This window comes from Netta rufina (genome assembly GCF_964035555.1).
Source record: "Netta rufina genome assembly, chromosome: 2".
Taxonomy (NCBI): domain Eukaryota; kingdom Metazoa; phylum Chordata; class Aves; order Anseriformes; family Anatidae; genus Netta; species Netta rufina.
Window position 1 is genome coordinate 158046599 of NC_140124.1, and position 14402 is coordinate 158061000.

Here is a 14402-nt window from a genome sequence, read left to right on the forward strand (position 1 = left end):
GGCACATTGCTAGCTCATCTTCAACTTGCTATCAACCAAAACCCCCAGATCCCTCTCTGCGGGGCTGCTCTCCAGCGTCTCGTCACCCAGTCTGTACATATAGGCAGGGTTGCCCCTTCCCAGGTGCGGGACCTGGCACTTTCACAGAATTTCACAGAATTTCTAGGTTGGAAGAGACCTCAAGGTCATCGAGTCCAACCTCCAACCTAACGCTAACAGCCCTCCACTAAACCATATCCCTAAGCTCTACATCTAAACGTCTTTTGAAGACTTCCAGGGATGGTGACTCCACCACTTCCCTGAGCAGCCTGTTCCAATGTCTAACAACCCTTTCAGTGAAGAAGTTCTTCCTAACATCTAACCTAAAACTCCCCTGGCTCAACTTAAGCCCATTCCCCCTCGTCCTGTCACCAGGCACGTAGGAGAACAGGCCAACCCCCACCTCGCTACAGCCTCCCTTGAGGTACCTAAAAAGAGCGATAAGGTCGCCCCTGAGCCTCCTCTTCTCCAGGCTGAACAAGCCCAGCTCCCTCAGCCGCTCCTCGTAGGACTTGTTCTCCAGGCCCCTCACCAGCTTCGTCGCCCTTCTCTGCACCCGCTCAAGCACCTCGATGTCCTTCTTGTAGCGAGGGGCCCAAAACTGAACACAGTACTCGAGGTGCGGCCTCACCAGAGCCGAGTACAGGGGGACGATCACCTCCCTAGCCCTGCTGGTCACGCTGTTCCTGATACAAGCCAGGATGCCGTTGGCCTTCTTGGCCACCTGAGCACACTGCTGGCTCATATTCAGCTGACTATCCACCATCACTCCCAGGTCCTTCTCTGCCTGGCAGCTCTCCAACCATTCCTCTCCCAGTCTGTAGCTCTGCTTGGGGTTATTGCGCCCCAGGTGCAGGACCCGGCACTTGGCCTTGTTGAACTTCATGCAGTTGACCTCAGCCCATCGGTGCAGCCTATCCAGATCCTCCTGCAGAGCTTTCCTACCCTCGAGCAGATCGACACACGCACCTAACTTGGTGTCATCTGCGAACTTACTGAGGGTGCACTCGATGCCCTCGTCCAGATCATCAATGAAGATATTAAAGAGGACCGGCCCCAGCACCGAGCCCTGGGGGACGCCACTAGTGACTGGCCTCCAACTGGACTTGGCTCCATTCACCACGACTCTTTGGGCCCGGCTATCCAGCCAGTTTCTAACCCAGCGAAGCGTGCGCCAGTCCAAGCCAAGAGCAGCCAGTTTCTTGAGGAGAATGCTGTGGGAGACGGTGTCAAAAGCCTTGCTGAAGTCAAGGTAGACCACATCCACAGCCTTTCCCTCATCCACCCAGCGCGTCACTCTGTCATAGAAGGAGATCAGGTTCGTCAGGCATGACCTGCCTTTCATAAAGCCATGCTGACTGGACCTGATCGCCTGCTTCCCCTGCAATTGCTGCATGATGACTCTCAGGAGGATCTGCTCCATGAGCTTTCCTGGCACTGAGGTCAAACTGACAGGCCTGTAGTTTCCCGGGTCTGTCCTCCGGCCCTTCTTGTAGATGGGCGTCACGTTTGCTAGCCGCCAGTCGATTGGAACCTCCCCTGATAGCCAGGACTGTTGATAAATGATGGAAAGTGGCTTGGCCAGCTCCTCTGCCAGTTCCCTCAGTACCCTTGGGTGGATCCCATCCGGCCCCATCGACTTGTGCACATCTAAGTGCCGTAGCAGGTCACCAACCAGTTCTTCATGGATAATGAGGGCCACATCCTGCTCCCCATCACCTTCCACCAGCTCAGGGTACTGAGTATCCAGAGAACATCCGGTATTGCCGCTAAAGACTGAGGCAAAGAAGGCATTGAGCACCTCCGCCTTTTCCTCATCTCTTGTAACTAAGTTTCCCCCCGCATCCAGTAAAGGATGGAGATTCTCCTTAGTCCTCCTTTTTGTGTTGATGTATTTATAGAAACGTTTTTTGTTATCTTTAACGGCAGTAGCCAGATTGAGCTCCAGATGAGCTTTGGCCTTCCTAATTTTGTCCCTGCACAGCCTCGCTACTTCTTTAAAGTCCTCCTTAGTGGCCTGCCCACTTTTCCAAAGCTTATAAACCCTCTTTTTCCTCCTAAGATCAAGCCACAATTCTCTGTTGAGCCAGGCCGGTCTTCTTCCCCGCCAGCTCGTCTTTGGGCACGTGGGGACAGACCGTTCCTGCGCCATTAAGACTTCCCTCTTGAAGAGCGCCCAGCCTTCCTGGACCCCTCTGCCCTTCAGAACCACCTCCCAAGGGACTCCACCAACCAGTGTCCTGAGCAGCTCAAAGTCAGCCCTTCGAAAGTCCAATACAGCGGTTTTACTGGTCCCCTTCCTGGCCTCGCCAAGAATAGTGAACTCCACCATTGCGTGGTCACTCTGCCCAAGACAGCTCCCGACGATCACGTCCTCCACCAGTCCTTCTCTGTTTGTGAAGAGAAGGTCTAGCGGGGCACCACCCCTGGTAGGTTCACTAACCAGCTGCGTCAGGAAGCTATCTTCCACGCTCTCCAGAAACCTCCTAGACTGCTTTCTCAGGGCTGTGTTGTGCTTCCAGGATATGTCAGGGAAGTTGAAGTCCCCCACGAGTACAAGAGCTGATGATTTAGCAACCTCTGTCAGCTGCCTGTAGAATTCCTCATCCGTCTCCTCATCCTGGTTCGGCGGTCTATAGCAGACCCCGACCAGGACACTAGCCTTGTTGTCCCTGCCGATCCTAACCCAAAGGGACTCGACCTTGTCCTTCCCAACCTCGAGTTCTACAACCTCGAAAGACTCTCTAATATAGAGAGCCACTATAACTTGTGCTTGTTAAACTTCATGCAGTTGGTGATTGCCCAGCTGCCCAGTCAGTCCAGATCTTTCTGCAAGGCCTTTCCACTCTCAGCAGAGTCCACAACTCCTCCAAGTTTATTATCATTGCCAAATTTGCTCAAAACACCTTCTAGTCCTAATTCCTAATAGTTTAAAACAACATTGAAATGAACTGGCCCTAAAATGGAGCCCTAGGGGACCCCACTGATGACTGGCTGCCAGCTTCATGTGGCCCCATTTACCATAACCCTTTGAGCCCTACCCATTAGCCAATTGTTCACGCATCATATTATTTTTGTATCTAGCTATATGCTGGACATTTTGTCCACTAGGATACTATGGGAAACTATGTCAAAATCTTTACTGAAATCCAAAAAGATTACATCAGCTGGTTTCCCTTGATCGAATAAACGAGTGATCTTATCAAAAAACAAAATCAAATTTGTTAAACAGGACCTACACCTCATTAAACCAAGTTGGCTGGGACCAATGACTCCTCCCCCTGAGTAGCACAGGGGAACGGGGAGTGTGTGCTGCAGTAGGTCCCTGTTGCTTCATGTCCACCGCACCTTCACAGTCACTCTCTGCTCCTGCTCCACGTAGCGTCACTCCCACGGAATGCTGTCCTTCCCAAACTGAGCCCATGTGGGCTTCCCACAGGCAGCAGCTCTTCAAGAACCGCTCCCATACAGGTCCATAACACGGGGGCCCTATATCAGGAGCAAACTGCTCCAGCACAGGCCCCCCACAGGTGGCAGCTCCCCCCAGACTCCCTGCTCCTGCGTGGGCTCCTCTCCACAGGCTGCAGCTCTGTCCTGGGGGCCTGCTCATGCAGGGGCTCTCCATGGGCTGCTACCTCATCTCCACTGCATTTGTACAGGGTGAAGTGGGAATCATCATAGAATCATAGAACGGCTCACCTTGAAAGGGACCTTAAGGATCCCTTAAAGACCTTAAGAATCATCAAACTCCAGCCCCCTGCCATAGGAAGGGATGTCACCCACCAGATCAGGTTAGCCAAGACCCCATCCAAACTGGTCTTTAACACCTCTAGGGATGGGGCATCCACAGCTTTTCTTGGCAACCTGTTCCAATGCCTCACCACCCTCACAGCGAAGAATTTCCTCCGAATTTCTAGTCTAAATCTATCATCTTTTAGCTGAAGACTGTTCCCCCTTGTCCTATCATTTTCTACATGAGTAAAGAGTCCTCCATCTTTTTTAAAAGACTCCTTTAAATATGGAAAGGTCTTAAGGAAGTCTCCCCAGAGCCTCCTCTTCTCTGGGCTGAACATCACAGAATCACAGAATTACATAACATTAAGGATTGGAAGGGACCTTGAAAGCTCATCTAGTCCAACCCCTCTGCCGGAGCAGGAACACCTAAATCATGTCACAAGGGAATGTGTCCAGGTGGGTACTGAAAGTCTCCAGAGAAGGAGACTCCACAACCCCCCTGGGCAGCCTGTTCCAGTGTTCTCTAAACCTCAACATAAAAAAAAAAAATTGCCTAATATTTAAGCAGGACTTCCTGTGTTCTAGCTTACACCCATTAACCCTTGTCCTATCACTGTGTGTCACCTAGAAGAGCCTGGCTCCATCCTCCTGACACTCGTCCTTTACATATTTATAAACATCACCAACTTTCTCAACGTTTCTTCATAGGAGAGGTGCTCTAGCCTTCTGATCATCTTTGGAGCCATCCGCTGGACTCGCTCTAACAGGTACACATCATCTTGTGCTGTGGGCCATAAAGCTTTAGGTAGTACTCCATGTGGGGCTTCATGAGGGCAGAGGGGAACAATCACCTCCCTCAACCTGTAGGTCACACCTCTGTTGATGCAGCCCAGGATGCAGTGGGCCTTCTGGGCTGCAGGAGGGCAACGCTGGGTGTTGTCAAGCCCTTGGTCCACCAGAACCCCCAAGTCCTTCTCTGCAGGGCTGCTCTCAATGACTTCTTCTCCCAGTCTGTACTCCTGTCTGGGATTGCCCTGACCCAGGTGCAGCACGCTACACTTAGAATTGTTGAACCTCATGCAGTTCATATGGGCCCACTTCTCCAGCCTGTCCAGGACCCTTTCAGTGGAGAGTGTTGGGTGGAGAAAGGAGGAGTGTCAGGCTGGCATGCATTAGAACTTTATTGAGGAAGACTCATGAAAAGGAAGGAGCACAAGCAGCAGTGCCCTGGTCAGAGGTGCAAGCAAAGTGACCATCAGAAGCTATGCAATTTGTGTGGAAGGTATTCCCAGACCCCGGAGATCAGAGCATCCTCAATCCATGAAGTTGGTTGCAGGGCATTGTTTGCTGCTGTCAGGGGTGTTGGCGTGGGTCCTTAGCAGGGGTAGCAGGCTCTTCCACCAGAGATGCAGCCCAGGCCTCCAAGGCCATAGCCTCCGAAGCCGCCGGAGGAGATGGGCACTCCCTGGGCGCTGAGGTTGCTGCCCACGGCAGCTGATGCGGAGGATCCAACGGCGGTGTTCTGGGGGAAGGAGCTGAGGATGGGTCCTGGCAGGGTGACCACCACGGTAGGAGGCTGGATGACGACGTGGGAGTCCTCGCACTGCCTGACACAGGGCTCGTTGCAGCTGTTAGCCAGCGGGGTGGGTCCGCAGGGGCGGCAGATGTCGTAGCAGGACATGTCTGTGGTGTGGAGGGTGCCTGGAAGAGAGGGTGTTGGGAAGGCAGAGGGTGTTGGTGGCATGAAGAGCTGTGCTGGGGGGGGGCAAGGGAGTGGAGAGGCCTGGGGTCATGAGGAGCATGGTGGTGGGGAGGTGGAAGGGTTTTTGAGGCTCAGGGCAGAGGGCGTCTGGAGAGATAGGGAGATGAGGCTAGTGGAGTGGGGAAGGAGGGGGTCGGGGTTCAGGCTCACCTTGTTGGGTGCAGGGGAGAAGGCGTCTGGAGGAGTGTGTGAGAGTGTGAGGCGAAGGGCCGTCTTTTATGCTGGTCCCTGAGTGCCCGCGGGACAAGAAACCCTTTGTGCATGACGGCATTCGGCGTGAGCTGCTCTTGCATGCCAAAGTGTGACAAGTGGGGTGTGTTGTCCTTCCCACAACGCACCTTTTTCATTTCCTCCTGTTGAGGACATGTCTATTTGGCCTTCGCAACAGCTTTTAAGTAAGGATGGCTCTTTGGGAGGATTTGCATTGAGAGTGGTAGTGAGGGCAGTACGCAAATGTCGCCAAAGCATGGGAGAGGTGGGGTGTCATGAAATGAGGTCATGGCATGTCACTCATGTGGTGCGGTTTGCAGCTGCATTGTTGCGAGGAGGGGGCCCTATTTGCTGGCATCGCCATACTGCAGGCTGGTCTGGGCTTCACAGAATTGCTGGGCATGAGACACTGGCACACTTATTTATGATGATCTTACCCCTCTCATTTATAATGTGTAGCCACCGTTTGTTGTAATCTCTTAGGAGTTCAGCAGAGATTTGATTAAGTTCCTCAGAATATCCTTCCAGACAAAAATGTCAAGCACACAGCTAGTCTAATATCTAATGTGATGGTTGAGCAGTTGGCTGATTGGTCAGACTCAAAGTGTAGTTGTAAATGGGGTTACCTGTGCCTGGCAGGGAGTCACTGGGGGGGTTCCCGAGGGCTCCATTTTGAGTAGAGAAGCCTCGCACATAGATGTTGAGAAATTAGAGGGCCGGGCTATGAGCAACAGCATGAAATTTAACAAGGGCAACTGGCGAATTCCCCATCTGAGACAGGGCAACCCTGGATCTATGTCCAGACTGGGGGAGGAGAGGCAGGAGAGCAGCCCCGCCTGAAAGGGCATGGGAGTTCTGGTTGACAGCAAGTGGACTGAGAGTCAACTGGGTGCCCTGGCAGCCAAAGTTCCCCCGTTTCCTGGGTTACATCAAGCACAGCGTTGTTAGCTGGTCAAAGGAAGTGATTGTCCCGCTCTACTGCGCACTGGTGCGGCCTTCCCTCAAGTGCTGTGTACAGAATTGGTCACTGCAATCTAACGACACAAAACTCTTAGACATTGTCAAAAGGAGAAGTACAGAGATGGTGAAAGGTTTAGAGGCCAGGATGTATGAGGAGTGGCTGCAGTCCCTTGTTTTGTTGAGCCCAGAGAAGAGGAGACCTCACCAGAGCTTACAGCTTCACCACGAAGGGAGCAGAGGGACAGGCGCTGATCTCTTCTGTCTGGTGAGCAGCAGTGGGGCCTGAGGGAACAGCCTGAAGCTATGTCAGGGCAGGTTCAGCTTGGATATTAGGGAAAGGCTCTTTCCCAAGAGAGTGGCTGGGCACTGGAACAGGCTCCTGTGGAAGCCATCACAGCACCAAGCCTGCTGCAACACAACACTCTCAGAAATGCGGTTTGATTTTTGGGTAGTCCTGTGTGGAGCCACGAGTTGGACACAATGTTCCTTGTGGGTCCCTCACAACTTGGTCTATTCTGTGATTCCGTGATTCCATCACATTTGCTGCCTCCCTGCCTTTCTAACAACTTGCTAAGCCAGTCTTTACCCTTGTCTTTCCTGTTGGGTGTACTGTATCACTGGCTTGGTGGCCGTGGTGCTTGGAAGGCTGTAGGTGGGAGAAAGGAAGCTGCCTGCTTTGTCTTGTGCAAACCTGGGGCCATCCCTGTGGGTGGCTGCCCAAGCAGGCAGGAGAGGGCTGTTTGTGAGAGCAGGCTGTTGTCCCCTGCGGCCTGGTACTGAGCTCGCAAGCCCTTTGATGTCAGCAGTCCTGCCATTCTTCTCAAAGACTTGCTTTGGCCACTCTGTAGTGCTTCCCTTTGCTGATGCCAGCATGTTCCCAGGCTAGGCTTTGGCCTAACACACTGCTTGATAGGGGACCCTTGGGTTGATTGGGGATGCAAGCAAGATAGCTTGAGACTCATGAGGGGCTGAGGCAGTGGAACTGTGGGGAATGGCTAGCTGGGGAGCCTGGTGTTGGGGGTCTTCTTTAGGGTGAGTGTCAGGGTGACAGCTATTTTTCTGCCCCATGTTTGATGGTCAGAAAGAGGATCTGGATTTTTTAGAGGAGAGTTGAAGGCATACAGATTAATAGACCTTGTGCTGATGTTTGCATTCCAAAGGGAGGAATGATGGCAAGGCCTGCCTGAGGGCAGCTGAGCTGAGTGTTTTGCAGGCTGTCTCTCAGGTGAGCAGAGCTTCTTGAAGAGGCAGATGGGTAGGTTGTGCATCTGGATATGCAGAAGTAATCAGGATCTGATGGGCTGCACCCAAAGAAGGTGAGGGTTCTGGCTGAGGTCCGTGTAAGGCCACTTCCAATTATCTTTGAAAAGTTATGGCGACTGGGACAGGACCTGGAAACTGGATGAAACTCACCCCACTCCTATGTTCAACAAGATGGAGCAGAAATGTCTGGAATCTGCAGACCGGTCGATCTGTCATGCGTCACTGGGAAGGTTCTGAAAGAAATCCTCCTGGAAAGCACATGAGAAGCACATGAATGATAAGAAAGAGATGGGGAGTAGTCAGCATGGATCTACGAAGAGCAGATCATAGTGGAGCCTGCTCGGTGTACTCTACCTTGAAGTGACCTGCTGGGTGGACAAGGGGAGAGCAACAGCTGTTGCTTAACTTACCTTTCGTAAAGGCTTTGATGCTTGCTCCCATGACATGCTCGCAGAGAAGCTGACAAGTGCAGGTTACACAAACAAACAAACAGTGGGGTGGCCTGGAAAGTGTCAGCATGCACATGGTCCTGGAGAGCCTGCTGACAGTTCTTAACCACAGCTGTTGCCCTACCCGGTATCAAGAAGTTCCTTCATGACCATATCATTCTGAGGTAGTGTTTGTTGTGACTGTGTGGGATCACAGTAGAGAAGATAGCAGCTGTAGTGTGTGCTAATGAGGGGAAATTTTTTGAGAGGGTGTGGTTAGAAGAGCCTTAGCAGGATGAAGCCTGTGTTTGGTCACTTCTAGGTCTTGGATGATGTCATTTAAGGTGTTGTGGCCCTTTCTGACCTGCCCTGATGACCTTTTGTGCTTGGGCAGCGGCAGGCCCCTTTGTATCTTGCTGAAAGAGGCCCTGTTCAAATGTGGGATAACTGCTGGATTCTCCTCAGAGAGGCCATCCCTGCAGTCCCTACTACCAAAACCTTGCCATGTAAACCCAATACACTAGGGGAGGTCTTGTGGCATTTTTTGACCTGCCCTACCAATGTCTTGAGCCAAGCATTCCTGGGGCCTCACAATGGCAGAGAAGAAGGGGACAATCAACTCCCTCACTATGCTGGCCAGTCCTCTGTTGATGCAGCAGAGCATGCAGTTGGCCTTCTGGGCTGCAGGAGGGCATTGGTGGATCCTGTCGAGCTTTTCATCCACCAGAACAACCCAAGTCCTTCTCTGCAAGGCTGCTCTCAATGAGTTCTTCTCCCAGTCAATACTCCTGTCTGGGATAGCCCTGACCGAGGTGCAGCACCTTGCACTTGGACTTGTTGAACCTCATGTGGTTCACATGGGCCTGCTTCTCCAGCCCGTCCAGGTCCCTTTGAACGAAGAGCATTATGCGAAGAAAGGAGGAGTGTCAGGCTGGCATGCATTAGAACTTTATTGAGGAAGACTCGTGAAAAGGAAGGAGCACAAGCAGCAGGGCCCTGGTCAGAGGTGCAGGCACAGTGACCATCAGCAGCTGTGCATTTTGTGTGGAAGGTATTCCCAGACCCCGGAGATCAGAGCATCCTCAGTCCATGAAGTTGGTTGCAGGGCATTGTTAGCTGCTGTCAGGGGTGTTGGCGTGGGTCCTTAGCAGGGGTAGCAGGCTCTTCTGCCAGAGAAGCAGCCCAGGCCTCCCAAGCCATAGCCTCCAAGGCCAAAGCCTCCAAAGCCGCCGGAGGAGATGGGCACTCCCTGGGCGCTGAGGTTGCTGCCCACGGCAGCTGATGCAGAGGATCCAACGGCGGTGTTCTGGGGGAAGGAGCTGAGGATGGGTCCTGGCAGGGTGACCAGCACGGCAGGAGGCTGGATGGCGACGTGGGAGTCCTCGCACTGCCTGACACAGGGCTCGTTGCAGCTGTTAGCCAGCGGGGTGGGTCCGCAGGGGTTGCAGAGGTTGTAGCAGGACATGTCTGTGGTGTGGAGGGTGCCTGGAAGAGAGGGTGTTGGGAAGGTGGCGGGTATTAGAGGTGTGTGGAATGGTGGTGAGGGAGGCCAAGTGAATTGGAAGGCCTGGGTTTGTGGGGAGTGTGGTGTTGGGGAGGTGGAATGGCTGCTGATGCTGGGGTCAGAGGGCTTGTGGAGAGATGGGCCTAGTGGGGCAGGGGAAGGAAGGGATCAGGGTTCAGGCTCACCTTGTTGGTCGCAGGGGAGAAGGTGTTGGAAGGAGATTGTGAAGGTGTGAGGCGCGGGGCCGGCTTTTATGCTGATTCTTGAGTGCCCGCGGGGCAAGAGAGCCTCTGTGCATGACAACATTTGGCGTGAGCTCCTCTTACTTGCCAAAGCCTGGCAAGTAATGAGGTGGGGTGTGGTGTCCTTCCCACAATTTGACCTTTTCTTTTTCTCCTGTTGAGGACATGGTGTTGGGTCCTGACGGCACCTTCAAAGTTTGATAATTAGAGGCTGGAGCATTTCTGAGAAAGGTGCATGGGAGGGCAGGTAGGTGAGGTGTCTGAAGGCTGCCTGAGGTGCAGTGTCATGAGTGAGGTCTTTCTGTGGCATTCATGTGGTGCGGCCCAGCCACACTGGGCTTTGTCGCTCTAAGGAAGTCCTTGCAATGGAGAGCATCGGGCATAGAAGCAGGTGCTATGAAAAGAAGGAATGAGAGATGAGTAGGTCCTACAATGGCCATGTTTTCTGACACCATAGGCTTCCCACCCTTTCCTCCAAAGCTGAACTCCTCAGAGAACACTATATTTGACACTCTGCTTGATGGGATTTCTCAGGCTGGGTTGTGTGGTCTGTGAGCAGCCCTGAGATTCATGAAAGGCAGAGGACAAGAGGGATTGTGAGAAAGGGCCAGCTGGGAGCCATTGTGTTATTGGGAATGATATTTGGGATTTGTGTCAAGGGGGAAACTTATTTCTCTGCCCAGTGTTTGATTTTGTGAAAGATGATTTGGAAATTTCAGATAGAAATTGGAGGCATGCAGTCTGCAACTCAAAACGGTGGGTAATATGAAGGCCTACCACTCAGTAGCCAAAGGCAGTATTTCGTGGGCTGTCTCTCAGGTGAGTAGTGCATGTTACTGAGGAAGATGGGTAGGCTTTGGCACTGGATGTACTGAAGTACACAGGACCTGTAAGGTTGCACCCACAAATGCTGAGAGTCCTGGCTGATATTTTAACAAGGCTACTTTCTTCTTTATTTGAAAGTTATGGCGACTGGGTTCCTGAAGACTGGAAGGGAATCATTCCACTCCTATGTTCAACGAGATGGAGCAAAAATGTCTGGAAACTGCAGACTGGTCTGTCATGCGTCACTGGGAAGGTTCTGAAAGAAATCCTCCTGGAAAGCACATGAGAAGCACATGAATGATAAGAAAGAGATGGGGAGTAGTCAGCGTGGATCTACAAAGAGCAGATCATAGTGGAGCCTGCTTGGTGTACTCTACCTTGAAGTGACCTGCTGGGTGGACAAGGGGAGAGCAACAACTGTTGCTTAACTTACCTTTCGGAAAGGCTTAGATGCTTGCTCCCATGACATACTCGCAGAGAAGCTGACAAGTACAGGTTACACAAACAAACAGTGGGGTGGCCTGGAAAGTGGCTGCATGCCACTGCACGTGGTCCTGGACAGCCTGCTGACAGTTCTTAACCACAGATGTTGCCCTACCCGGTGTCAAGAGGTTCCTTCGTGACCATATCATTCTGAGATAGTGTTTGTTGTGACTGCGTGGGATCACAGTAGAGAAGATAGCAGCTGTAGTGTGTGCTGATGAGGGGAAATTTTTTGAGAGGGTGTGGTTAGAAGAGCCTTAGCATGATGAAGCCTGTGTTTGGTCACTTGTAGGTCTTGGGTGATCTCATTTAAGGTGTTGTGGCCCTTTTCAACCTAGCCCTATGACCTCTAGATCTTTGCCTTTGTACTGATAGAAATGGGAAGAAGAAGGGAAGAGGAGGAGCTTCAGGCTGGCATTCTTGAGAACTTTATTGAGGAAAGCACATGGAAAGGAAGAAGCAGCAAGTGGAACAGCCTCTGGGGCTCTTGGATGCCGGTAGGGTGACCAAAATCTCATCCTTGTGTGCGGAAGATTTTCCAGGATCAAGGAGATCTTCCTGCCCTGTGATGGGAGCAGTGGAGAGGGAGTCGATCCCTGGTGGTGTTTGGCTTTTGAGCACGTCATAGCAGCAGAGCGTACTGCACGTAGGAGACAGTGCAAGTCAAGGAAAGAAGTGGGAGAATGGTAGAATGTAAGTTGGCCATGTTTCCAAACATTGCGGAATAGCCCACATCCTTGCTTCTCTTGTTCATGCCTTGAGAGAAATAGTCGTGCTTGTGGAGATGATGACACAGTGGGTCAGTGACAATGCAAAGGTGCAATCTCAATCCACAAGTAGTCACGCACCACATATGTGGTGTTGATGTGGGGGACAACTCTGTTAAATAATACTGGCCTCAGTAGAGACCCCAGAGGGACAGCACTCACCCCTGGAGTATACCTGGGCACTGAGCTGCTGAGCACAACACTTGGAATGTAATCATTTAGGCAATTCCTTATCTGCTGAGTGGCCCATCATGTCTTTCCCTGGTAGTGAGAAGGAGCTATGTAAGAGTGTTCTCCAAACACTTCTTGAACACCAAGAGGCTTGGGCCCTGATGGCCACTTGAGCCCTGCTTTTTGTTCTTTTTGTTGGCTGAAGTTGGAAGAGCGTTGGGAGAAGAAAGGACGATGACGCATCTGAGGATGTGGGATGCAGACTGATTTTATTGAGGAAAACATGAAACTGAGGGAGCATCAAGTGGAAGGTGCACATTCTGAGGTGCCTGGACGGTGTCCACCAGCCTGTGTGCCTTGCATAGAGCAGATTTTCCCAGAGCCCCAAGGTCTCCCTACCCCGTAGTAGAAGCAGTCCCAGAAGTTTTTAAAACAGATTGTGCTAGTGAGCAAGTTATTGCAGCAGAGAGTAGCATCTGTGGAAGTTTGTGCTATGGAAAGGAGAAAGAGGAAGAAAGAAGGAGGTATGTTGGCCATGTTTCCTGAAAGCATGGCCTGGCCCTTCCTTCCTTGCTTGCTTTGTTATGCCATGGAATGATGAGCTGCGGCTGGTCAGCCTGTACGCCATGAATAGTGCAGAGGTGCATCCTCTGACCGAGAAGTCAACGGCACGGTGTTGGAGGCTGCTGTCAGGGGTGTTGGCATGGGTCCTTAGCAGGGGTAGCAGGCTCTTCTGCCAGAGATGCAGCCCAGGCCTCCCAAGCCATAGCCTCCAAGGCCAAAGCCTCCGAAGCCGCCGGAGGAGATGGGCACTCCCTGGGCGCTGAGGTTGCTGCCCACGGCAGCTGATGCAGAGGATCCAACGGCGGTGTTCTGGGGGAAGGAGCTGAGGATGGGTCCTGGCAGGGTGACCACCACGGTGGAAGGCTGGATGGCGACGTGGGAGTCCTCGCACTGCCTGACACAGGGCTCGTTGCAGCTGTTAGCCAGCGGGGTGGGTCCACAGGGGCGGCAGAGGTTGTAGCAGGACATGTCTGTGTTGTGGAGGGTGCCTGGAAGAGAGGGTGTTGTGATATCGCAGGGTATTGGGGGCACGAGGAGTAGTGGTCGTGGAAGGCCAAGAGAGTGGGGAGGCCTTTGGTGAGATTGTGGGGAGCATGGTGGTGGGGAGGTGGAAGGGCTGCTCAGGTTGGCAGCATAAGGTGTGTGGAGAGATGGGGTCGATGGGGTGGGCAAAGGAGTGGAGCGGGGTTCCGGCTTACCTTGTTGGTCACAGTGGAGAAGGAGTCAGGAGGAGTGTGTGAGGGTGCAAGGCACAGGGCCGGCTTTTATGCTGGTTCTTGAGAGCCCACAGGGCAAGAGAGCCTTTGTGCATGACAGCATTTGGCAAGAGCTGCTCTTACATTCCAAAGCCTGGCAAGTAATGAGGTGTGGTGTGGTGTCATTCACACAATACTCCGTTTTTATTTCCTGTTGTTTAGGATGTTTTTGTTTCACAGAATCTTGGCAGCATATTACAAGTGACAGTAATAAAGACTAAAGGATAGTTCTGAAGGTGCATGAAAGATTGGGAAAAGATGAATCCAAAGCATGTGAGAGGTGCATTGTCATCAGTGAGGTCATAGTTTTGTACTCAAGAGGTCTGCTGCTTTGTTGTGAGACAGAGCTCCATTTGCTGACATTCCCAGCAGGATGGTCTCAGCTTCAATTCTCTTCAATGCTTTTGATAATCATCTGAATTTAGGCTTAAATGTGTACTCAGTAAGTTTGCAGATGATAGTAAATAACGAAAAGCTGTTGTCTCTCTCAGGAGCTGAGAGGCTTTGCAGAGAGATCTTGAGAGACCATAAGGCCAGTCACCAATTCTAAAAATATTATCCTGGCTATACAGTGTAACATGCTGGCTCCCCAGCTGGCCCTTAATGACTGTCCCTGTCGTCAATCTCAGGGCCTCTCCCAGCCAGCCTAATGGAATCCATCAAGCAGAGTATCAAGTCACATGGTTTTGGCTTT

At 52.1% G+C, this 14402-nt stretch overlaps 2 protein-coding genes and 1 pseudogene across 3 annotated transcripts in view; all 3 read right to left on the reverse strand.

Moving 5' to 3' along the window:
- Nucleotides 1–5149: 5149 nt before the first annotated feature.
- Nucleotides 5150–14402, reverse strand: part of LOC311206828 (feather keratin 1-like) — a 28208-nt pseudogene continuing 18955 nt past the window's right edge. The window contains exon 2 of the transcript in view: nucleotides 5150–5475. The product of the transcript in view is annotated as a feather keratin 1-like (transcript). The remainder of the gene's footprint in view (nucleotides 5476–14402) is intronic.
- On the reverse strand, nucleotides 9542–9862 carry LOC311206842 (feather keratin 1-like; the record flags this gene model as incomplete). Its single annotated transcript, XM_084282592.1, has 1 exon — nucleotides 9542–9862. One exon carries the CDS (start codon nucleotides 9860–9862, stop codon nucleotides 9542–9544), a length of 321 nt encoding a protein of 106 aa, XP_084138718.1.
- LOC311206838 (feather beta keratin-like) lies at nucleotides 13101–13421 on the reverse strand (the record flags this gene model as incomplete). Its single annotated transcript, XM_084282588.1, has 1 exon — nucleotides 13101–13421. One exon carries the CDS (start codon nucleotides 13419–13421, stop codon nucleotides 13101–13103), a length of 321 nt encoding a protein of 106 aa, XP_084138714.1.